A 26,188-nucleotide genomic window follows, 5' to 3' on the forward strand; every position below is an offset into this window, starting at 1 on the left:
CACCACCGGCTCGCTCTCTCCTCTCTCTCTCTCTCTCTCTCTCTCTCTCTCTCTCTCTCTCTTTCTCTCTGTGTTTACTCATCTCTCCGCTCAGCGGTCAGAAGCAGATCTATCAGTCATCACAGTATTGTAATCGATTGTTGTGAATCGGATCAATCAAAGTTATCGGAGCGGGATGAAGCTCCTCTGCAGCGGATCAATCCCGTACCCCCTGCTTCTCCTCTGCCTGCCAGGTGAGAACAATTTCTGCTTTAATTCTTCGACTTTTCAGCTCTAGAATCTGCAGCATAAGTTAGGAAAGTGATGATGGGGAGTGTATTTTTTCTTTTTTCCCCCCCAAGGTTTGCATTTCTATCCTTTATTCGTGTGTACACTGGTTTGTTTAATTCTGGTTTATTTCATTCTATTTTTCACAGAGACATTACAAATTAATGTTGTTCAATAATTGCGCTAGAGTAAAAAGACTGTCTTTGCACAGATGTTGCAAAACTCCGCTTTAAACAGAAAAATGACTGACAGCTGTCACTGAGGATTAAAGTCATCGATCTGTTTGATGGTTTGGAGCGTCTGGACTCAGTCTGGAATCTGTTAAACCCTGAACTGACCTAAAGTGTAATCTTTATTACTCTTATAAGGCTGAGGTGACCCTCAGTTTTTTATCCTCATATGATTGACATTAAAAACCACTTCAATATTTGCTTTAAGAACCTACTGCCTCGCTGTAATGTAGCCCTATATTGTCTGTTCTCATTATATATAGACTATAGTGTCTTTATAGTGTGTTTAATGTTTTTTAAATGTGCCACCTTGTTTAAATGTGTTACTTAATGGCGTTTGTCAAAGACACATTTCTGCCCATTTCTATTCTATTCTAATATTAATTTATTAAAGCCCTAACTATTAAGATAATAGTTAACTAACTATTAACTAACTATTAAGATAATCAAGTTGTAACTTTCGGATAAAAATTGTATCTTTGACTATATGTTGATTGGAAAAAAATTGCAGGTTGTTGCAGAAAAAAAGTAAAGCTTGAATCAAGGATGGAGGTGCTTTACACAGCTTGATCCATTGTTTACATGTTTATGATATATTTACTTTTTTACTTTGAATCGCACTGTTAGAAATTTGTCTTTGACTTGCATGTGCAAAAACTCAAATTTTAGCGTATTAGTGTATTTAAAAAAAATTTCTAGTCAGAATATCTTATTACACTAAATATAATCCACATTCATCTATCTGACATAGATAAATATCTTATTCCAAGATATAAAAGACAAAGGCCCAATTTGCATGTGATGACTTGAATTATCTGCCAATGCAGCAGGCAATCAAAATGAGTTAGTACATCTAATTTCAAGAAACTTAAGTAAAAATTGTTTCCTGCATTTGCAGATATTTTGAACTTTTTACCAGGATCAGGCCTTACTTTGTGCTTTTTATATCTAATAATCTGGATTTGTCAGGTGAATGTAGCTTATATGTACGTGTAATGAGATATTCTTTGACTATAAATTAGACAAATACACTTTCTTAGATTTGAGTTTTTGCAATGTGAAACTCAGACGAGTATCGGGAAAGGACAGGTCAGGAGTTGGTTGGACTTTTATATGTAAATGATGACGCTTTTTCAGTATTTTGTATTGTCAATATGGTCATAAAAACTATGGCTGAAAGTGTTGTGAAAGAATTAACTTGATGATGCAGTCCTTTAAAATGGAAAAATTAGTGCATTCAGGTTTGAACGATTGTTTTATCAAAGAAAAAAATCTCTGACTCTCTCCGACTGATTTTCTGAAATGTGAATATAATGTGGTTTATTCCCCCCTCGTTCACAGTAAACCAGGAATGTTTGTGTTGTGGACAAACATACAATTTGAGCACGTCCTCTTTCCGAAATGTTGCCAACTTTTTTCATACAATTTAGACAATGTTCTCTCTCTTTCTCTCGCAGCAGCTTCTTGTTCATATATGACTGAAGATCTGTAGTTTTTTTTTAAGCTCTGCACTTTTCGATACTGTCTATCAGAATCAGAAATACTTTAATATTCCCAAGGGGAAACTCAGTTGTTAGTTACTTTTGAATACAAAACATCAGTAGGACATAGAATAGAAATAATAGAATAAACAATAAGTACCAAGTGAGAGTAAGAATAATAGTGAGCTATGTACAAAGTGCGGTGAATTTAAGATATAAACAATATGTACAAATATGAATATACACTGCTGTGTTGAACAGTGTAGAGATTGCATGGTTTATGTATAAGGCTCAATATGAACATGTTGTTGGCCGGATTGCGGACAGATTGGACAGTTAAACAGATTGCACAGTTACAGTAGACATAAACACAATACAGACAAGTTGCCAGTTGTTGCGGTTAAGTCCAGGTGAATAGTCCAGGACATTTTCAGACTCAGTGTCTGACTCGCAAACAGAGGACTCTGACTATCATCATCATCATATCACAAAGGTTCTTCAGTTTCAAAACACGGAGCATCAAAAAGCATCCAAAATGTTGAAACCTTAGTCATGTACAGGGTGCAGGATTTATATTTGACAATATGTTAGAAACCTTTTTATTCTTCAAATTTTTTTTCTTTTCTTGTCAATCGATTGTACACCCCAGCTTGAAGCCCTTATCAGCCTCCTTCATGCGTTCAGCCTTTGGGTGTATTCATTGAACAGTCAGTGAAAGGTGCAGTAAGCAGGGGCGTTCAGGATTCATTGTGCGTCTGAGTGATAAGGACAGGAAGACAAAAAACTGCTTTAAAAGCCACGAGGTAGAGCTTAGAAGTCACATAACAGGCCAGAGTGAAATTAAAGCTGTTTATAGTGAAAGACCGATCTGAAAGGTAAAAGGTGATAACGAAATTAATTCCTCTAAGGACCACTTTATATTCAAAATCAATTTTAATTTTAATTCTAAAAGAGACAAATATGTTTATTTTGAAATAAAGAGCAGATTTTCACATTTATGGGGAATTTGAAACATCTCATGAGAATTTGTTCTTTAATTCTCCTCTGTCTGAATCAAGGGGGTGATCTGTGCTGTTCTAAACTGAAGCCATAGAGCAAGTGCCAAAAACTGCAGTTCCTGTAGTGTACACTAGAGGCTTTCTCCTGCAGTGAGGCAGTCCTGATAAGGCCCCATGTTAAAATATCGACCTTTGCAGGGGAAATAAACGTGTTTCTAGCCTGATACAAATGAATGTTTGGTCTCTAAAGCTCATTTCTCCATTTATGTCAACTGTATGGGCGGAAGTTTTACAGAACTCAATACAAAGAGTTATACATACATTTGCGTAGTTAGGGGCGTGGATGAGTTGACTGAATGGTGTCGTAACTGTTTGTCAGGATGTTTCAGGCCTGTCTTAGCTCCACCTCTTTGATATGATTGATCAAAATTTAGGTTGAGAAAGCATTTTTCAACATTAGGAGCGCCATCATTTGGCTTCAAAACATCTCTTTAGAAACAAATGGGTGATGTCACTGACACCCAATTTAAAACAACACACACATGCATCTCAAAAGCTTTACGGTTTATGGTGACTCACTGAACAACTCTTAAACAGTGATACAAGAAATGTAAGCAGAATAATCAGGAACCGTTAGATAGCCTTTCAATTTATGAAAAAAAAAACATGGCATAACTTCAGTATATGGCCAAATGCAAGTCAAATGAATTGATTGAATTAATTTAATATGCGATAATACAATATTATCATCAGCAGGACAACAATTTTAGTTACTTAAGATGCTGTGTCCTCGTTGTTCCTTCACTGTGTTGATGATCTGCTGAAATTATAAGGGTGAATCTGATATGAAACAAAAGGGAGAGGAGAGAGAGTCGGGGTAGATTAAAGCCTTTACATCAGGCTCCTTGATGGAATGCAAACAGTGGGCTATGTGTTGCTGTAACTGCACGGCCTCGCTCTTTGGACACAATTTTGAACATAACCTGAGTTATGAGTCATGCGTTAAGTTACCATATAGCCAGGTTAAAAGAGATTCAGCTTTGTGACATGGAAAACAGACGCGGCTTACCCTATAATCTTGCTATGTGGTACCCCCCCCCCCTACTCCCCCTTGATCAGTGGTCCCTTGAGTTAAAGTCCACTGTTGGTAATGCAGGAATGTGTGTGTGTGTGTGTGTGTGTGTGTGTGTGTATTTGTGTGCGTGTTTTCTGGTGCGTTGTTAATGGTACACATACAGGCTGAGCAGTGATAAGCGTTGATGTTGGGGAGGATTAACTCTGTCAATCACACGGTCCACACAGATAAGAGGAGGTCAGACAGCAAAGATAATCCAAACACACTTAAAATACAATCTGACACGCACACACGAACGCAGGCCCACACACGGACACACACATCTATTTATTATCTTATGACGTAACTGCAATCACTCCACAGGTTGTATGTATCCCCTATAACAGAGATTTTCTCAATATTTCATGAGGTGGTGCTATAAGAACTAGGCATTAATAGATATTTAAAGTTCAAAGTTGATTCAAAGACCTTGATAAACTTGCTATTTGCTGGACAATTCTTTTCACTTTTTGGGGGTTTATTGTTTCACAGGATCATCAGGCATTTAGCATGTCAGGTTGTAAATGTTTACAAACGAGATGATCGTCTACTATGTCACTGAACCGCTCTTTTTGTAAAGTGTCCAGCGAAATCTTTTGTTATAATTTGGCGTAATTAAATAATAATAAAAAAAGATTTGTTCAAAGCGTTTTTGCCAAGTGCTGAATATCTGCAGACGTCTCCTCATCTCCAAAAGAAACAGACCTGCTGATGAAAACTCAACTTTATTTATATCGTACTTTACACACAACACTGTTGATCCAAAGTGCTGAACAGCGCAGAAAAACAAAGCACAAGGCAACAGACAAAAGAAAGTCAAATACATAAAAATCATAGCCCGCATTATGATTTATAACTGCATCAAAAAACAGCATCACCAGCAACCTGTAGATACAATTAAGCAGTTGCATGTCCTGGCAGGCTAAGAGCTGAGCTCCAGCTAATTTTAGCTCCTCTTGTTGGATGGTGCTAAGCTAGTGTTGTTCACAGAGATTTTGAAAAACTTCCAATATCTGCAGAAGTCTACGTACATGTTTAAAATCTGCTTCTCTGACATTTCTCATTGGACACAGGATGTCGTAAGGAGCTGAGAGCAGAGCTGCTGTTTAAAAGATCTCCACTTGTTTGATGGTACTGGGCTAATCTTTAGGTTAGGACCTGTTCACGGGGATTTTACCAAAGGTTGAATTATTTGCAGAGGTCTACTTTTCTCAAAAACAATGCAGACCTGGTGATAAAAACCTCTAGAGGAACTGAGCAGTTGCATGTTAAATCTGGTTCTCTGACATTTTATAAGGACACAAGATGTCTCAGGGGCCTGAAAGCTGAACTGCTGCAAACTTTAGATCTGTTTTTTTTTGATGATGCTAAAACAGTTTTAAGGTTAAACCTCCTGCAGTCTTCAATCAGTATTTTCTCCCGCAGCCAATTATTGGCAGGGGTCTCCTTCTCGTCATAACAAAGGGATCTGTAGAATAACATTGATAAAACGCTGAAATAATCAGTTTCAACCTAAACTCAGGATTCACCATTCCCAGAATGGATTGTGACTGCCGACAGCTCAAAAAAATAGCGCATCATCTGCTCCTTCTCATGGTCTTATTCACAAAGCATATAGTGTTAATAATATTGAGGTACAAAGACGCCCAAAAAGTTCTTCTCCTCCGAGCAGTTGGATCTGGTTTTGTGACTGAATGTTGAAAAAAGCTACAGTATCTGCACCTTTACTTTGCATGCAGCTGAGATCTCATGCTAAGGGAAAGTTCTGTCTAAATGAAGATGATGAGCTATAGGGGGGAAGGGTTTCATTGTGAGGCCAGACTTGAACATGTGATATGAGTCTCACCATTTAACACAAAATTTCCTCCATGAAAAGAGCAAGAAAGGACAGTTCAAAGAAAAAACATGTGTCATGTGAAACAGCTGCAGATCGAGCTGCCATCAGCCCAAGACTGATTTAACCTCTGGTTATATTTTAATAGTAATGTCAGAGAAATATTGAAAGACTTTATTTACAGAACATTTATTTTGAAGTCATGCAGGGGTGGAATTGTTTTCCTGATTACTTATAATAAAGTATATAAAGTTTCTGGAAAGACATCTCTTTATTCATACTGTGGCACAGTTACACCAACTCTTTTTCATGCTAACTTAGCACCAGTGTTTGTGAATTAGACACTTTTTGCATGATTTGCATAAGAAGACGCAATCTTTCCCCAAAGTTACAGAATAATGGCTTACTTAAATACTCACAAACAGCACCCGCACACAGAGATGATGATTGCTCTGCAGCATAGTTTGGGGAGTCTGATTGATTTAACCCTTTGCATGTGTTTTGTGAATTAGTCTTATTAGCACTTGTGCAAAAGCTGTGCAATCCTTTTGTGAATCCGGCCCTAAGTGTTTAATTCCCCTGTGCCTCTGTGGGCTACGAGCCAAGCAGCTGCTAAGTTTAGTTCAGGTTTTTTTTTCTCTAAAAAAGATCCAAATGACCATGACTCAAATCCTTTATCCTGATTGTTTCGTTACTAAAGTGATCTGAAACACTCGTAGACATGAAATGTTTGATAACATACCTCAGACACAGATTCCAGTGTGAGCAACAAAGACCCTGAGGACATCCCCACTTTTGATGAGTGGAAGCGGAAGGTGAAAAGACGCAGTCCACTCACTTCTAACTTATAGAAAACTGGTCTTGTGTAACAGGTAAAACATGGCACACTTGTAGCCTGATACAGTAGTCAATGCGATCTACAAGGTTACCAAATGTTTACACAATATTTACTTCTTACATCAAAACAATCTGTTTTTCATCCCTTTGCCAGTGATGAGCAAATGAGGCAAAAACTACTACAACAATCATCAGACCAGCACTCTCTCTCTGTAAAAGTCATCCTCCCTGCTTTCATGTGTTTAGAATCTCTACATAATTCTGTGAGTCTGAATGTCCACAGTTATTTTACATTTACAATCTGAGCGAGGAGGAATATCTCCTCTGTGCATCCTTGTGATGTTTCTTTAATTTCTTTTTCATGTTAATGTTTTTCAGAAATAGTTTTCTGTTAATCCCAATTGGTGCTGTGAAGGCACAGTGACTAATGGAGCAGAGGTGTGGCTGCAGGCTGTAAAAGTAACTTTAACTTGCCTATAATTGATCAACAGGAAGGATCATACATTTGTAACATGTGGCATACATTTTCACTGTTAATTTGACACAATGACAAGGAAAGTAAAATCAGCAACATTTCTGATTTGATTGCTAAAATGAGCTTAAAAAAAATCACATTTAAAACAGAATGAAGACTAGCATCATGAAAACACACACACACACAAACACACACACACACACACACACACACACACACACACAAACACACACACACACACAAACACACCCACACACACACACACACACACAAACACACACACACACACAAACACACCTACACACACACACACACAAACACACACACACACACACACACACACACACACACACACAAACACACCCACACACACACACACACACACACACACACACACACACACACACAAACACACCCACACACACACACACGCACAGAGCTCAGCTCATATTGACTTAACATGCCATCATCTCTTCTAGCTGTGATGGTCAATTCTGACCATCTGTGCACTCACAATGTATGGACTCACCCGTTACCATGACGATGATCAAAGTGATGAGCAAAGACATAAAGACCATGATCAAAATAATGATGATGATGAATAGGTGCGGCATTATGTGTATGTGTGTGTGTGTGTGTGTGTGTGCCAGCTGGCCCGCTCTCAGAGCTGTTAGCGCTAACACTTCACCTCCTCAGAGAGTCGATGCTGCTGCCTCACAAACTGCTGACTCGTCTGGTCAGCAGACCGTGCAGATATCTGAACAATGAATGGAGACAATAACAGGCAGAGGTTCCAGTACAGGGAGGCTTATCCTAATAGAAAATTAGCACTTGTCAGTATCAGTAGGTGGACTGATTACGTTATATTGATGACTGACAAATTGCTAAGCATTTATTAACTGTATTAAGTTCGCTCTCCTTAAAGAGTTATTCCACTATTTTTGACTTGAGTCTTATTTGTACATAATTTGTTCCACATAACAAACAGGTACAAACAGTTTCCCAGGGTAGCTGGTTTTGGTGTGATCAGGTAATTTGGGTGCCTCTGGATGTTAGGGGAGTATCTGGGTTCCTGGAGGTTTTCAGGGTTTTTAAGAAATCTTTCATAAGATTCTGGTGATTCTAAATGAGTCATGACGTTCAGTAGGTCCAGTGAGTCTAGGTATAGATGTGTAAACATTTTAAGACGTAAATGGTTAAAGTGCCAGATGGTTCCTGCTGCTCTTTAGACGGATCTTGGCATCATTGAGGAAGTTCGTGAGCTCCTTTAGGTGGCTGGAGGTAGAAGATGTTTAGAAATTTTAAACTGTTATTCAGGAGGTTATATATGTGCCTGCAGCTGCAGGGGAAGATTAAGAGGAATATGAGTCAGGAGGTTCTAGTCTACACTGAGGAAGTTCAAGAGGCCAGTGAGTTGTTTCTATGGGTCCAGTAGTAAAGAATTTCAGGAGGGTTTCAGTCTGTTGAATACCTGTCGGGGAGATAATGGAGGGGGAGCTCTCTCTCAATAAGTATCATCAAACCGCCAAATAAGGGAAAATCTTTTGGAAGAATTGCATTCACCCTTTCAGCAGAGATCCACCTGGACACTAAACCAATTCTTACACCTTACTAAACACTTCATGTTGGCTTTTTACTCTCATTTGTCATCCATGTGCATAAATAATGTCATTTGTAATGGATGTCTGGCCTGCGGTTGTTAGGACGTCTTGCCTGGAATGAAGTTGTTGGACACAGATGTTCTGGTCGCTGAGCGAAAATTACTTGAACGTTATAAACATACTGTTTCTGGACTCAATATCACAGACACGATCCTCCTACCTTAAACACTTATCAAAGGAGCACATGAAGGGAAGTGTAAATGCTCAAAAAGTCCACAAAAATGTGGAAAATTTTTCCAATTAGAATTTTGTTTGAACTTTTAAAGATTTTCGCACCAATGAGCTTAAAGCTTTAAAGAACAAATTTAACATGTGTGTCAAAGTTTTTGTTCTAAAAATTAGTTCAACAGAAACTAATATTAAATCAGAATAATCTTTTAAATATATGTAGGCCTATTGATTGATTTTAGACTGACCCAGAAGTCTTTCTTGTCGTTATAATCTGCATCAAGCTCCCAAACGGAGCGGAGTATTGCACCATCTTTCTCTTTTTTTTTGTTCTGTTGTTTTGTGTCCGTCAGACACATTCACAGCTTCACTTCCATATTTCCATTTTTGTACAAACAGTGTTAACACTCAGACCCTGTTTGTGTCTCTTCAGTCATGTTGGAATTTGGTGATTTATTATTTTTGTTGTCGTCTGAAGGTCATTGGACCGTCTGTGGTTTTATGCGCTTCCTTTTTTGAGCAAAGCGCGTTGGTCATCCTGTCTCTCTCTCTTTATGTCAGTGATTAGGACTGTTTATTTTTGTTTTTAATGTCCCCTCCTGCAGAATGAAGCTTACTGTTCTTGATGCTGTTGAGCACTCTCTGTCTCTGTGGAGCTTTTAGAAAAAAAATGACAAGACAAGTTGTAAAGAAAAAAAAACTTACACTTTACATTCACATGCTTAAAATAAGTGTTTGTCTTTCGAGATAATGGATCCTCTCTAAAAGTCATTTGAAACCATTTAAACTGAGCAGAGGAATTAATTCCTGTTGCAGCAGTTTGAATGTTGAATTTTATCCCGAGGGTTGTTGTTGGAGCTGCAGTCCATCTGCAGCAGAAGACGATAACTGCTGTTGTTGCTGCTGGTGCAGTGTCCAAGGTATCATAACATGTTGTAAAGTAGTTTGCTTTATATCTACCCTGATACTGCATCACTGTTACCAACAAAGGTTTACAAACTAAAACAAATATGATTAAAACACCCAGAAGCAATCCCTGATGCAGCAAATAATGTTCATAACATACATAACATGAATAAGCCCTCCTCCTTTTGTAGTTTCCTACAGTATCTAACCAAACTGCCTTAACCTACAGCTGCGTTTTGTTTGGTTTAGGCAACAGAACACTTTAGCGGACCAGAAAAACACAACTTATTTATGGATTTAAAAAAAAAAGTTAAATTCTGGTTTCACACTGGACACAATATGTTAGCACCTGAGAGCATTCAGGATGGAATAAAGCACATAATCCCCGCTATTACAAAAGGATCTGATACAGAAAAAAGGGGGGAATAAGTGAGTCAAAAGGAGCTTGGTTTGTGTGTTTCTTAATTTGCATAGTTTATACTTGCAGCGTGTTTGCGGTTATTGTGATTTTTCTGCGGCGCTTCTTTACATTTTAAACATGTTTTTATTGTCTCTTTTTGTGATTCTTTAGTACATGTTTTGAAATTGTACGTTGCAGCACTTTCTTCTAATGCAAATGTTCCTTTAAAAAAACCAATAAAAAACAGGTGCCACTGCCTTGATGTTTTTGCAACCATGTACGATTTTTGGAACTAGCAACTTGTGTAGTGGAAATGTCTTGGACTGAGGCATTTTACCTCGTCAGCCACCGTAGTCAAGACATGAAAGCATATTTCAACTCTTCTTTCAAAACATGTTACATGTGACATCAGAAATTGCCAAAGGTATGATAATTCACTCCTGAAAATCTTGAAACTGAAACCTTTTGGGCAGCCTGCCCCTAAAATCAAATGGTAGTACATGGCATAAAAAAGGATGCTTGGTGTTAATGTTGCAAAGACATGAATGATGACCCTTTTACTAGGGTGCTAGTGAGAAAAAAGTCTGAACAGAGGCAGCCTTCTCATATTCAGGGAAATATGTGATTAACAAATCAAAAAAGTCATTAATAAGGAAGGAAGATCTGAAATACAATAACACCTTTTAAAGATTATTTTAAGTATTACGGTACATACGTTATACAACCTAGATAAGAATAACCCCAGTGTTCGACTTACAAATTTGTTCATTAGAGGCGACAGCAGAAAATGTCTCACTGTGACATTCCACTATGTCTTTGGACACTAAACCTTATTCCTCTGCTGTCTGAAGAAGACTGACTGCAGCTGATAGAGAAGTCCTTGTCGTTAACATATTTTATAAACTATTTACACGACTTAAGTGTCGGCTGTTCAAGGCCTTTCTCTTTTTAACTTATATGGTTACAGGCGTCAGGCTGCAGCGATCAGCCTGATGGTAGAGATGAGCGTTCAGCTTCAACATCTCTGACGTCCTGCACGTTCATCTGATATGAACTTTAAGAAACATAAAATATTATCAGCCCCTCTGTTCTCATGCTATCTGCCCTGTCAAGCATCTGGTCCCAGCGTTCCTTTGATCTCATCTGACTATTTTTTAAAAACAGTTTCTGAACTTCAGCAGCAGCCTCTGTCCTCAGAGAGACTGTTCTTCAATTCAACTGAAAACTTAGAGTGTGTTTGTGTGTGTGTTGGCTTTCAGGATGTTTTAATTAGATTTATATGAATTGTTTTTATCTATCTTTATTTCACATGCAGTCATAAAAAATAGAGATTGTGTGTGTGTGTGTGTGTGTGTGTGTGTGTGTGTGTGTGTGTGTGTGTGTGTGTGTGTGTGTGTGTGTGTGCATAAACCAAAACTAACCAGATATCAGGCTTCATATATAAAATGCAGAAATAGTATAAACAAGCAAAACACTTTTTTTAAGAAGAAACAAGCAAAGAAATGTATATCCTAAAAAAAAGAATAAAAAAGTAATGTTCAGTGCAAAGTGTATTTTAGGTGCCCTCATGTATGCCACCTGAGAGTTTTCCATGTTTGAGGAAATGTATGGACATCTGTCCAGGTTGAGAGACGACCAACTTTACTCTACCATTGGTCAACAGCTGAGTTTTTAGCATTTGAAATGTTTTTTAAGCATCAAAAAAGGTTTTTACAATTGTTTTTCAAGACTTTTAAGAGTTAAAAAAATAGTTAATAGAGTTGTTAATTTTATTCTGCCATTTTACCTTTCTCATGGCAGTTATGACTTAGAGAGAAATCAATCCAATAAAGACATTTAAAAAACTTTATATTTATTTCAGGCCCAATAATGGCCCCTTCCTCCATTGGGGTCCTGGGTAGTCAGTCCCACTTCCCCTTCCACTACTAGGTCAATGCTTATAATCCAGGGAACAAATAAATATTCTGAGCAGAGACACTGAAAAGCCTGCTGTCAGTAACAAGGGATTTGACCTGAAGAAGAGTCCCAATGGTGTTAATGCTCCACACTTTTAAATGGATCTTCTTTCAGACATTGATAGTGTTGCACAGTAGTAGATGTGTAATGAATAGAAAACAGAACATGAAAGAGTACGACGGAGGATTAGGACCATGTTAACATTTTTTTTTTTAATTTCGAGATTAATCTCGTAAATTTATGAGAATAAAATCTCATGTGCAGAGCCAGTTTGTGTCCTGTTCATCATTTTACAGATAAACAAGGTCTTGCAAGTTGAAGTGAAAACTTCTCTTGAACTAACAGTTTTTACCGACTACACAAGGAAGTAGCTCAAAGTTTGTCATTTGAGAACAGGGTGCTGCTGGTCTTCTGATGTAGACTAAAATAACGACTTTATTCTTTAAAGACTTTAAGAGTTCTACTTTCATCATTTTTGTGCAGGCTGGCCTCAAACTCGTTCATTTACGAGATTAAACTCGTAAATGTACGACTTTAATCTCGTAAATTTACAACTTTAATCTTGAAATAAATAAAAAAAGAATTTTTTTTTAACGTGGCCCTAATCCTCCGTCGTAAAAGAGAAGTATACATCCTGTATATTTTCTGACGTTTGTTCATCTATCTTTCATTGCATCCAGTGGTTATTGGATCGTCTGTTTTGGAAAAGTTGCCCAACCATCAATCCAGTTGTTGTGAAGATCTAAGGGTATACATTTTTCAGAAATAATGGAAATAGCAACATGTGAGCCTGTTAGACAATCAGTTCAAATGATTATTAGCTCAAACAAATAGACGGCATATATGTAAAGTTGGGTAATGGTGGAAAAAGGCCATGATCATTCAGACTGTGAGATATATTAAGACAGAATAAAGCCTTCTCAGCAGCTGTGCTAAATGTAGTAGGAAACAATGCACTCATCTATATACATGCAATGTCTTGATTACAGGCTTATTATAGACTTTCAGAGCAGATCAAAAACAATGCTCTTCTGAACACACCTCCTTCATCCCTCAGCTCCCCCTCCCCTCCTGCAGCCACATTTTCCCCAGCCCTCCCTTCCGGTTTTACCAGTGAGTGTCTGTGAGACCGAGCGTGGGGGACAATAGCTGAAAAACATCTGAAAACAAGATCGGGCAATCAATTTCAAGTGATGAAATGCATTTCAAAGTGAATTTGTTGATTTCTGTTGGGAAGACACTCTGTCATAACAGCCTTCTTGAGTCTAAAATCTAATGGTTTGACAGGGAGGGGGTCACAAGACCAAAAAAAAAAATTATGAAACATGTTTCAACCTCTGAGTGAATGTCCTGTCAGTGTAAACACAGTGCTGAGAACAACAAAACCAGGGAGAATTTGACTTCACTCTCTTTTTAGGAAGTAATTACTCCACAATATATTTGCATAGGGTGTATTTGAGTTTTGCAACATTAATATTCAACATATCACATATTAAACCTTTTAATTAATACATAATGCATATTCAAGTACAAACTGTTCACTCAGTATGTTTTGTGTACCTGGTAGATTTTAGCCTCCCTTTTTAGTTCAGTATAGAGATGTAAAATAAAGAAAATCATTAAACATTTTGGCAAAGCCCACAGTTATAACCTTCATGTCCACTACCACCCATCAACAACATGAGTCGTACATCAGGCTTCCAGGGATTTATCTCCTGTTATTCTTCAGACATTCTCTTAATGTGTAAAGCTGAGGTGATTACCAGGTTAATTGAACTGGGAAATGTGGTATGGTGTGTGTGTGTTTGTGCGTGTGTGTGTGGATGTGTATGTGTGTGTGTGTGTGTGTGTGTGTGCGTGTGTGTGTGTGCGTGTGTGCATGTGTGCATGTGTGTTTGTGTGTATGTGTGTGTTATGGTATGTTTCAGTAGTACAGACTAAAGGATTTACTGATGGAGATATTTGACCTTTCAGGATTAAAAGCAAACCTCTGCAGAGAAGAACGAAGCAAAGGAAATGACTTGGCCTCATAATATTCAAAATAATATGCAAAATAATAAGATTGGCATTTTAAATGTAAAAGTCAGGAAAGTTTGGATTGCCAATGTTAAGCTCTAGATGCAATATTACAAGATAATTAAAACCTTAAAGCTTAATCCTCTGGCGAGTAGGACTGGGATCAGGAAACTCTATAAGTAGATGGTGATATTATCTACACTGGATTGCTATTATTGTCATCTTCATATCCTGTGGCTTGGTTTAAAACAATGGTGAATCAAAACCAAGGTTGGATTAATAACGTTTTCTCTCTTTCTATTCCTCAGTTTGCTTGGCTGCTCATGGTCGCTATGCTCAGAAGCTGCTGACTGACTTGTTCTCAAACTACACCAACGCTTTGCGGCCGGTTGAAGACACCGACCACATCATCAATGTCACTCTGCAGATCACTCTCTCCCAGATCATCGACATGGTAATCTCTATGAGCATATGTCTACATATGAAAACAGAATCTGTTTCCGATGACGACAATACGTATTACTGTCCAATCATGTCTGAACAGGCTTTGGTTGTTTCTAGGAAACCATCATGCATGTGCATCGGAAAATAGGTAAAATCCACTACAAGAACCACTCGAGTTAGCAGCTGACAACAACATAGCTTTTAATCAATCTTTGCAAATCTACATATTAGTGCACAAAGTTATCCTCTGCAGTTGCCTCTAAGTTGGAACTTCATTTTATGCGTCTGAAGTTCTAAACATCAAGAAGCACACCGAAATAGAAGTCTTACTCAGCCAAACAATACTTGGTTTCTGTTGTCTGCATTTTAGTTGACTACAATGAAAATCCTGATTCTCATACGAATAGTATAACCTGAAATCCTTATCAATTTATAATAATTGCGGCTGAACATCTGTTTTTAATACCTTGTCTGTAGTTTCTAAAGTAAAAAAATCCTCTCCAAATTACTGACCACAATTCAACAAAAACATAGGTCTTCTGATAATAGTAATCCAGTACTTATCATTAAATTCAGTTACTTGGGTTGGTCATTTTTAAGTTTAAGAAGGTCGGGCGCTGGTGTCCTCAAAGCGGGCGGCCCAGGTTCGAATCCAGCCTGTAACTCCTTTCCCGCATGTCATTCCCTACTCTCTCTGCCTGATTTCCAACTCTATCCACTATCTTATCTCTACATTAAAGGCACAAAAAGCCCCCCCAAAAAAAAATGGTCTCTGCAGCTTTTTCTGACCCTTTATCCGGTCAGAATAATGGAGGCTGCATTTGGCGTTTTGACATCAATTTTGGTTCAAATTCAGCAGGTGGTGTGTGATCGCACATAGTAATGAGACCCATTTACAGACATATTAAACTAAAATCCATCAAAAACAGATGTGGATGAGTAATTAGATGGATGACATGCTTTGAAATATGTGTTGGGGAACACTAGAGATGGGTACAGGAGCAAGAGTTCTTGGTCTATTGCTTTTGATAACGTGGTTCACCCCACACAGCAATTTAAAAAGTGTCTCATCTAGTCCAATGTATTTTTACTTAGCAGCAATATCCTCCGGTTATTTTCACGTGTTCTCCATGCATGTTCTTTGTGGAAGTTTACTGGATGTGGATATATTATCTTCTTACAATTAATTTCCAGCAGGGTGTAAAGTGTTATGCTGCCCCCCAGAGACAATATGGATGTCCTGCAGCGCCTCAGTTTGTATTGGATCAAATTACCGACTTTGCTTATCCAGTGCGAATGTGCTGCACCAAATACTGATGTTGGGGAGTAATTTCCAAATGACCAGAGGTTCCCAGGTGATACTAATCCCATTTGATAGGACTTAAGCAACACAATTTTAGCCATTTGCCCAAATGCTACATTGTCGACTGTTGATAGGTGATGGGTAGTCTGGATATGCTGAATGCCATCCCAATGTTCTTGTTGTTTTTATTTATGCATGCTGATGTGTATGTGCCCTTTCACCAGGATGAGCGAAACCAGATTCTGACTACGTACCTGTGGATCCGCCAGGTGTGGATGGATGCCTATCTCACCTGGAAGACGGAGGACTATGATGGCCTTGACACCATCCGCATTCCTAGTAGCTACGTGTGGAGACCTGACATTGTTCTGTATAACAGGTATATGTGGACCCTCTGCTTGCTGCAGAATTTTTGGCAGAAAAAAAAAAACATCACCCAGCTTTGATTCCTGTCTTTCCTCCCTTTACTTTTCTCTTCTTTCTCCACCACAGTGCAGACGACGAGTTTTCAAACTCCATGGAGACCAATATTGTTCTCCGTAACGATGGGCAGGTGATGTGGGACCAGCCAGCCATTACCAAAAGTTCCTGCTCCGTGGATGTGGCCTTCTTTCCCTTTGATTTGCAGCAATGCCACCTCACCTTTGGCTCCTGGACTCACAACGGCAACCAGATGGACTTATCCAACGCTTTGGACAGCGCTGACCTGACCGACTTTGTTGACAATGTGGAGTGGGAGGTGACTGTTTACACTGTTCATGTGTTAAAAACTATAACCAGTATCAAAAGTATATTCTTGAGTAAATTGGATTCTTTTTCTCACCAGGTTTTGGGCATGCCAGCCAAGAAGAATGTTATTCTGTATGGTTGCTGTTCAGATCCGTATCCGGACATCACCTTCACCCTCCACCTGAAGAGACGTGCCTCCTTCTATATCTTCAACCTACTCATCCCCTGCATGATGATCTCCTTTCTGGCTCCCCTGGGTTTCTACTTGCCAGCTGACTCGGGTGAAAAAGTTTCCCTGGGTGTCACCGTGCTGCTGGCCCTCACTGTATTTCAGCTGCTTGTGGCTGAGAGCATGCCGCCATCAGAGAGTGTCCCGTTAATAGGTGAGAAGACTGAGAATTCCCTTATTAAGTATGTGTCTTGTTGTTCTTTGTTGAGAAATTATGACGACATTTATGATCCTCAGCTTGCAGGTGGTGGTCATGGTGGTTGTAACACATGGAAGGTTCATTGTTATTTGTTTTATCATCACAAAAGGCTTGACTCAAGTTCTCTGGAAAGCATAGTCATCATTGTGTCCACTTCAGACACACGCAGATGAGATTCTCTTTTAGAACTTGTCAGATGCCTGGGATCATTTAGTTTTGACCCTATCCACTTTCTATCTTGTTTACCCTCACTCAATGAACTCAAGTGCCAAGGAGGAGTCAGTAGTAATCTTTTTAAGCATTCTTTTTCTTCCTATCTGATCACTCCGATAATGAACCATTTTGACATTTTAAACTCTCTGTGACTTTTTTACAAGCTTTCTTCAGTCAGAATTATGAAGTATATCATTAGTATTAGTATTAGTATTAGTATCAGTATCCACAACTTAAGAAATGAAATGAAAGGAAACCACCCTCACCAACAGACAGATCTAGAACCTGCCCAACTGTCATCTCTGCTCTGGACATGGGCGCCATGATGAGTACGATCGACGCATGGTTGGAGTACCCAGAAACATTTGTTTAATTATCATGCCGTTGATAACACCCTGGATACTGAGATTGGTGGAGAAGACACACATCCTTATTGTGGATGGTTTTCTGCTTTACACCTATCATCCTTATTTTTTTTCCATCCCATACGAAGAATGCAAAAAGAGGAGGTGCTGAGGTGAAGACCATAAGGACATGCAGGACAATCCAAAGAGATTTTCTTATTATGCCAGTGTGTCAGGAGAGCAGAGGTTCACTTCAGGCTGATTTTACTCGGAGGTTCAAGTTAAAACGAAGACCAAGTGGGATTTAAACGAAAATGAGTTGAAAACTTTTGCCGACCCTCATTTCCTTTTGTCTCTGCAGTCAAACCCAAGAAGGTGTGAGTGTGTGTGGATTATAAGAAGGGCCTGTTCTCTGTTCATGACACTAACACCACAGCTTCTATCGTCGCCATCACTGTCTGTAGCTTGAGAGTCAGAAACTATACCCATTCCTAAATCCTTGTAATAACAACGGGGGCAAATATCAATCAATCAATCAATCAATCAATCAATCATTATTCGTATAGCACCAACTCAAAACAGGTGTTATCTTGAGATCTTTACAAAAGAGCATATGGGATAAGATGCAGGAAGGATTTCTCCTTTGTGTTCCTCACGTTTCTGTTGTCCACACTTCCTTGCCGCTGAGGTGGAGGTCGGCGCAGGAATGAGAACGAGGGTGGTTGTGGGGACAGTGCGATGGTGGTGGCTGGGCGTCAGGCGGTGGAGATGTACACATAATTATGGGTAATTATGTTGCAAAACTATTTAAAATGTGTAAACAGTTTGCATCTGTGTTTGTATTTGTGGATCTATTTATGCGTTTGTAAAACGTTTTAAAAAAGATAATAGCTCCATATAATATTATACACACTGGAAACATAATGATATTACAAACTACTGACTTTGATACATTTCGGAAAAAAAAGTTTAATCATATTGAAATGTAATGTAATCTGTTTACACAGTGACACATTTTAAGTGTCAAACCTCAGACAAAATGAAGACAATATGGGATTTCAGAGGGTAAATTCTAAATACTTCATACTGAGCAATTTCTTCCAAATAAAGTTCTCAATTTAATTAAATGTTCCATTGATGTCTGACTATAAAGATGAAAGTCTGGTAGTGACTAAGTCCCCATTGCATTGCATTATCACCCAGAATGCGACACTGTGCAACACATTATTAAACCCTCAGTAGAGCTTGAGTTCAGATGGTGAATATTAGATGAACATTGACTTTAGTGCGATTTGTTTTATTGTTGTACAGGGGAAGAATATTGCAAGGCAAGCAGTTCTGCAGGACTTCTGCATTGTATTTCTCTCTCTCTTTCTCTCTCTGTTTGTGTGAGTGTGTGTGTGTGTGTGTGTTTTGTCTTCTTGTTTGTAACTAATGAACCGAGCAGACAGAAGAGATGTGGGTGCACAGTTTAAGGCCCTGCAGGAAACACAGTTTGTGTGTGTTTGAACATAAGGCCAGCATGTTCATTCCGCCAACAGCAGTGATTTGAAAAAAGAAACCTCAACCATAGAAACAATCAGAAGTCAATCATCTCTGTGCAGTTTGTTCATTAAATAATCTCATTTCATTTTAGATCTCAAATTAGTTTGACTTGTTTCCATTACACTAAAGAGATAAAAACAATTCAGTATACCTTTAAGCCTTGTTCTGAATTATTGAAATAAATAATTACACTGTATTCCTCATGGAGTTATAGTTTTAACATTAAAATAATGTACTTGCAAAAACAACCAACTATCCTTTGTTAAAGATACAGATAATACATGTTGATTAGACGGAAAAAAGTAAGCACTGAAGCCTAAAGAGAGAACACAATTGCAGTTTCCTCCTTTGTGCTGTCATCAAACAGATTTTGTCAGTGTCTGGACGACAGTTTCGAAGCCTAAATTAAACAATCAATCTATTGCCATGGTGTTTATCTGGAACCAGAAGAGGCCATATATGGATGAGAGGGTTGGGCTTGAGAGGAGTGAAGGCTAGTAAAGTATACACCTATAAGCTAATGCTAACACTAGCTTGATAAGCATGGTGCATCTATAGTTGAAGATAACTGAATGAAGATGAAAAAAAAGGCTTTCAAAGCAATCACAATATGGCAACTTGTTAATACCCCCTGCTTTCTGGTCTATCTGGCTCTAAATGGGACCATATAGTTTACTAAATGAACATCATGATATGTTGTAGAATTCTTGAAACTAGAGTTTGAGGGGGGATTCAAGAAGAATGGATTGGATGATGAGCTGGACAAGAAAGGGACACATTTTTCAGTTTGATGTGCAGTCTAATCCTAACAGAGATGATACAAGTTTCAACGTGTTTTAACAAAGCTTTCTCCCTGAAATGAGACTATTCCAAACCCGTCCAGCATAACGACCCACACAGTCTAAACACATGAACAAAGGGTATGAGACTCTGGCATAAATAATATTTATTTAATTTTCAGATATTCTTTTTTTTTTTTTAAATGTGTATTAGTCTTAATACAGGGACAGCACTGTTGACATGATGACGGTAAAGTTTGTGCCTGACATCCCTTGTTAAAAATGTGGTGCATTTACCACCAACTCTAAGCAGATGGTGGCTGTTGAGTCGTCGCCTCTCAACCAGAAGGTTGAGGGTTTGATTCCCCAGCTGAGCAACATGTTCGTTGTGTCCTTGGGCAAGACACTTAACCCTGAATTGCTCCCACTGCTTCAGTGGTGGTTTATGAATGAATTAGTTACTTCTGATGGATGGTACTACATAGCGTACATCACTACCATCAGTGTGTGAAAGGGTATGAATGGGTGGGTCTGACATGTGGTGTAAAAGCGCTTTGAGTAGTTGGAAGACTAGAAAAGCGCTATACAAGCTCAAGTCCAATTACCATTTAAGCAGACAGTAACATTTTCACTCTAGGAGTGTGTGCAGAGGTGCTGCTTGTTAACGGGAAAGGCAGGACTGCTTGGGGCCCCTGGCCAGTAGGACCCCACCCCGAGGTCTGACAAACATTAAACCATAGCAGTGGCTCAGAATGTGCACATTTTAAAATGACAGTAGGAAACCTCCCTAAGGGGGCCCATCTGACAGTACTCAATGTTGTTGCGCTGCTACGCATTCCAATATTCCTGTGAAAATTTACGTTGGTCACTTAAAGTTGCCCTTGGTGTCAGATTAGTTTATCTGATGGGGATGAATGCTGGTTGAAGGGGCCATGCCCACTTCTCCATCAAATAATCTTTAAAGCCAAAAAGAAAGAATCCTAAAGCTCACTGTACATGGGTGTAGAACTCTTAATGATAATAATTATTATTTTTTTCCAACAGGGAAGTACTACATTGCTACTATGACGATGGTCACAGCATCAACAGCGCTCACCATCTTCATTATGAACATCCATCACTGCGGTCCTGAGGCTCGACCTGTCCCACTGTGGGCCGAACGCTTCATCCTCAAATACCTTGCCCGCATCTGTTTCGTGTACGAGGTGGGAGAAAACTGCCTTGGCAGGACTTCATCCAAGAAACAAGCTCTGTCCCAGGAGGAGTCTGATGCCCCTTCAGCCAATGGCAACAGCAAAGGAACAAACTGGGACTTGAAAGGGCAGGAGTTGGGGAGCAATATGGAGGAGAACAGGGCTGGGGAGTCTCTGAAGGCAGGGCGGGATTTAAACAACCAAACGGACTGGAAGGAAGATCTGTTTGTGAACATCGACCACTCGGACGAGGGGGGAGCTGCAGGAGGACAGACAGGAGAGAGGGAGGAGTCAGACAGCACCTGTGGAGGAGAAGGAGAGGACGTCCAGGAAAAGAAAGGTGTAGGAGGTGAAGGGGGAGGCGGAGCCAGAGGAAAAAGGATGGAAATCCTGGTGAAAACCCAGTGTGTGTGCCAGCACCAGGGGCTGGGCAGGAACGTTCAGTATATTGCCAACTCGTACCAGGACCAGCGGGCTGCGCAGCTCCGCATTGGGGAATGGAGGAAGATCGCCAAGGTCATGGACCGCTTCTTCATGTGGCTCTTCTTCATCATGGTCTTCCTTATGAGCATCCTCATCCTCGGGAAAGCCATTTGATGGAGTCGTGGTGCACAGATTAAAGATGCTCTTGAATGTTTCTTGAAAGGGAATTTAGCATTTTAAACTCATGGCCCTATTTTTACATTTTAAGTTTTGGAATTTTGCCACTGGATTTCTTCTGTCTGCAGCCATGAAACTGGCTGTAGTGGCTGCAATAAAATCCAATCCAATCCCCAATTTTTGACTCTATCCACTGTCCTGTCTCTCAAATAAAGGAATACAAAGCCCAAAAATAAAAATGAAACTTAAAAAAAACCCAAACAAGAAATGACTAAATCTAGGATTTCTATCTAGGATTTCTTTTTTTGTTGCAGTGGTAGCCAACAGGTATAGATATCGTTTGAGTTTTACTTGTATCAAAGATTAAAATTTCAGTATGGTGACTAGGTAAAATAACTAACTTTTTTTCACAACCTTAAAGAGCCCATATTATGCCTTTTTTGGGGTTCGTATATTTAATCTATGTACCTACTAAAGTATGTTCACAATAGCTAAAGTTCGAAAAAAGTGTGTTTTCATGAACTAACGCTCCATGCACCGGCTCGCTTCTGACTCTCTCTAAGGCTCTGAAGTGCCCACGTTCAGAGTCCCCACGTGTGCCAAGTCTGAACTGATTGGTCGGCCTGTCAGCTCTGCCGTAATTGGTCAGTCGCTCAGCACGGTTCTCGGAAATGCCTCTTTTACCATATTGGGAATGCAGCCACTGGCTCTGTCCGAGGGGAGCATAAACATTAGCACCTTAGCACTACTGTGCTACCGCAGGCTACGGCATATCGTCGGCGTGCTACAGAAGTTAACGGGCATACATCATGAGCTGTTGGGCTTGCCACAACGAGCCAATGGGCTTAGATCAGTGATCTCACACTGACAATGATGTCGGACTGACAAATCTTTATCGAGGGGGGCTAGAACCGAGTGTTACTTTCAGCTAATGCTACAGCTAACAGGAGGACATAGGAGAAGCTGCGTTTCCGCGGACTTTGAATTTTTGCACATAGATGTGCCTAAACATGCACAGGACACAAAACACACGAAAGAGCATATAAAACCAGAAAAAGCATAATATGGGACCTTTAACAATTCTTTTGCAGTTTATATTAACCAACAACAATTAATTAAACTATGTATAATGTATTAACATCATTGTGGCATTAGAATTACTTTTAAGCATTATAAATTAAATAAAAAATAAGTACATAAATACTCGCCCCCCTGGAGGGATCCTTTCTGTAATGTTGTAGTATTTTCTTTGATGTCATTTTTAATTTAGCCCTTAATTTTCAGGATGAGTTCAAATCTGTCTGAAACTATGAAAGGGCTTGACTACTGGAGAGCGTATAGTTGATATAATGTTGTATTTATAGCAGAAAGGGAAATATTACTATATTCTTTTTTTCTGCATTATTATTAATGTACAATTTAATTAAAAGTGGCTTAAGGATAGATCCCTGGGGTACTCCTTTGTTAACTTCAATAAAGGGTAACTTTTCATGACCTGCAACTAGCTCTGTTTGGTAATCATGAAACCAGTTACACAAAATCATATCAAGGCCAATAGAAGAATAGAATCAGCTTAATAAGATGGAGTGGTTGATGGTGTGACTTAGAATAACAATATAAGCCTTTCAGTGACTATAACAACACCTTTAAGTGGGCACACTTTGATTTGGTGCATTTTCCCATTGAGATTTTCTTGCAGCCACTACAGTCTGTGTAACTACTAATGGCTGGAGCAAACTACTAGAGAAAATCCAGTTTTCTTTAGTGTTTTAGATCCACAATATTTAAAAACTGGGCCCAGATTTAACAATACCAGAAAAATGTCAATGATGAACAGATAAAAACAGCATTGATTGTTTGATGAGCTTCATTTCACTGATATCCAACTGTTTGCGATGATCAAAAATATATTTGTTTACAAGAAGAAATTAACTGACACAGTATGTTACAGTTTTTAAGAAGTTATGCTTGCCACACTTTTCTATCATAATATTTGAGTTTTAATGGGTGACTGTTTTTTTTCTAAATGCATGCAGGATTTTTCATTAATGGTAAACATTGAAAATAAGGGACATCTGAGACTGCAACCAACAATACTGTTTTTGTGTTTATTAGTTTATAGTTTGGAACAGTAAATAAAATGTGAAAAAGTCTGTATTTCCACTCAAAGTATTCAAACCCAAGATGAAATGTGATAAATTACTTCTTATCAATTTATCATGAAATTGAACATTTCACAGCTGTGAATTTTATTAAGTATAGCTGGAATAAGGAAAGGAAAAGGCAAGTTAGTAGGACAAGATGTGTCTAACATGAAAGACTATCACTAGCCTGGTCAGATTTTAACGACTAAAGCTGATAACAATTTTAATCGCTTGACAGCCCTAATAAAACCAGATGTTTACTGCATAAAAGTGCATGAAACCATCTTTCCAATCTAACTTTCCTCACACCTCCCATGATACAGATCTGCTAACCTGATGAGCAGATAAATGCAGGGTTGTCACTTGAAGTTCAAAATTGAAGATGGTTTCATGAAGTCTTATTATATTATATGGGTTGTTTTTTTTTTTTATAAAGAGAGCTATTTAAAAATTATAACAGCATACAGTTCTGTACAGTGTATGTCCCTATCATAATATTTGAATCTTTGTAACATTTAATCAATAACCACATCTAAGCAGTGTTGATTGGAAATATTAAGGTGTAAAACAAGTTGAATTAAGTGACATTTTTACAGCCCAATCCCTGATAAAAAAAATGTAACACTTTTTTTGCAGTGTATATAGACTTCACAGTATAAAAACAAGAAAAATGTCAAATTCAGCTCCGTTTCTACTTGTTCAATATTCTTTCTGTGTGGTGTTCGATATTTGTCAAATTACACATTTATTCCTTAGACACTCTTTATGCCATTAACTCATTAAAGTTTTTTTATTATAATAATTCTGGTTACTGTGGTTTGTGGAAAGTTTTACTTAATTCATAAAACAAATGAAATATATTTTTAAAAACTGATATTTCCTCTTGAATTGTTTAGCTTTTTTTTTCTATTGTCAATCTTCAAAATTACCATGATGCATATTCCATTTTAGCCTACTTTGTTTTTAGATTTACTTAGTTTTTCTCAATATAAGGAATATAGGCAGTTGATAGTTCAGAATTGAGTACTTCTCACTTCCTGTTAGAGTGGTAGTCTGGTTTGTGAGCACCAGAGGGCGCTGCTGCTGCAGTCATATTAAGAGAGTATCACAGTGGATGTGAAGAGAAAAGTAGAGGAACTTGGGTATGCAGTTAGATCAGTCTCAATATTCACAAATGCACACAGAAGGATTCACAAATGTATTTCTGATTCACACACAATTATTTATAGTTTTATATATATGTACTAATAGAAATCCACAAATATATGATATACATATATATATTAAAAAAACACATTTGTATCTTGTTCCATTTATATACAAACATATATGTTCAGTCTGCATTTACAAACTGTTTGTCATTATGAACCTCACTGCATTTGTGTGTGTGACTTCTGAGACTCCTCTGCCGTGGTTAGATTCACAAATGCATTATTTTCCAGCAGGGAAATGTCTGTAGCCAACCAGATGTCTCCTTCCTATTCAGCCAATCACAGTAGCATATAGATTCAAGGGTATGTTTTAATGTGATCACTTTAGCGTTGCTAAATTGATGAAATATATTTGTGTGTGCATTGAAATACATTTGTGAATCCTTCTGTGTGCATTTGTGAATATTGAGACTGATCTAACTCTATACTTGGGTGCCCATACATTGAGATACCGCAACAAGAGGCTAGAACAAAGCACAACTATATATTTTCATGAAATTAACTTGACCAATTTATGAAATGTATAGTATTTTACTTCAAAATTGCTTTTTTTGTGTTGTTTTTTTGCATCTTACTTTTTAGAGTGAAATTTGAGGCTTCTCAGAAAGGGACAGATTCTGTCTTATGTTACATGTATCTCTGTAAAACAATATCAGTGTCACCAAATTTGGACTGGACGTTCACAGTGAAACAAGATTTCAAAACACACACACACACACACACACACACACACACACACACACACAATATGTAATGAGTACTTCAAAATAAAAGCAGTGTTGAACTCAAACAGCAAGTAAAGTGCTCTCAGCTAAAGACAGTACAAATTCAAAATAAAGACCAATCTTTTATTGTGAATGCCAAATTATGGAATTTTAAACATGCTATAAAAGTGCAATTAATCACAGTTAC

General features: G+C 38.4%; 1 protein-coding gene across 1 annotated transcript; it reads left to right on the forward strand.

Annotated features, from left to right (window-relative positions):
• On the forward strand, positions 1–24,597 carry LOC109995263 (neuronal acetylcholine receptor subunit alpha-10). Its single transcript, XM_065963310.1, has 6 exons — positions 1–233; positions 14,652–14,797; positions 16,315–16,469; positions 16,583–16,829; positions 16,917–17,202; positions 21,173–24,597. Exons 1-6 carry the CDS (start codon positions 176–178, stop codon positions 21,916–21,918), a joined length of 1,638 nt encoding a protein of 545 aa, XP_065819382.1. The 5' UTR covers positions 1–175; the 3' UTR covers positions 21,919–24,597.
• The last annotated feature ends 1,591 nt before the right edge of the window (positions 24,598–26,188 follow it).

The sequence above is a fragment of the Labrus bergylta genome, chromosome 14 (genome assembly GCF_963930695.1).
Source record: "Labrus bergylta chromosome 14, fLabBer1.1, whole genome shotgun sequence".
Classification (NCBI taxonomy): Eukaryota; Metazoa; Chordata; class Actinopteri; order Labriformes; family Labridae; genus Labrus; species Labrus bergylta.

Coding starts and splice junctions, on each gene's coding strand:
- LOC109995263 (XM_065963310.1), top strand. CDS start 176: ATGAAGCTCCTCTGCAGCGGATCAATCCCGTACCCCCTGCTTCTCCTC. Junction 234..14,651: donor GCTTCTCCTCTGCCTGCCAG/GTGAGAACAATT, acceptor TCTATTCCTCAG/TTTGCTTGGCTGCTCATGGT. Junction 16,830..16,916: donor TTGACAATGTGGAGTGGGAG/GTGACTGTTTAC, acceptor TTTTCTCACCAG/GTTTTGGGCATGCCAGCCAA.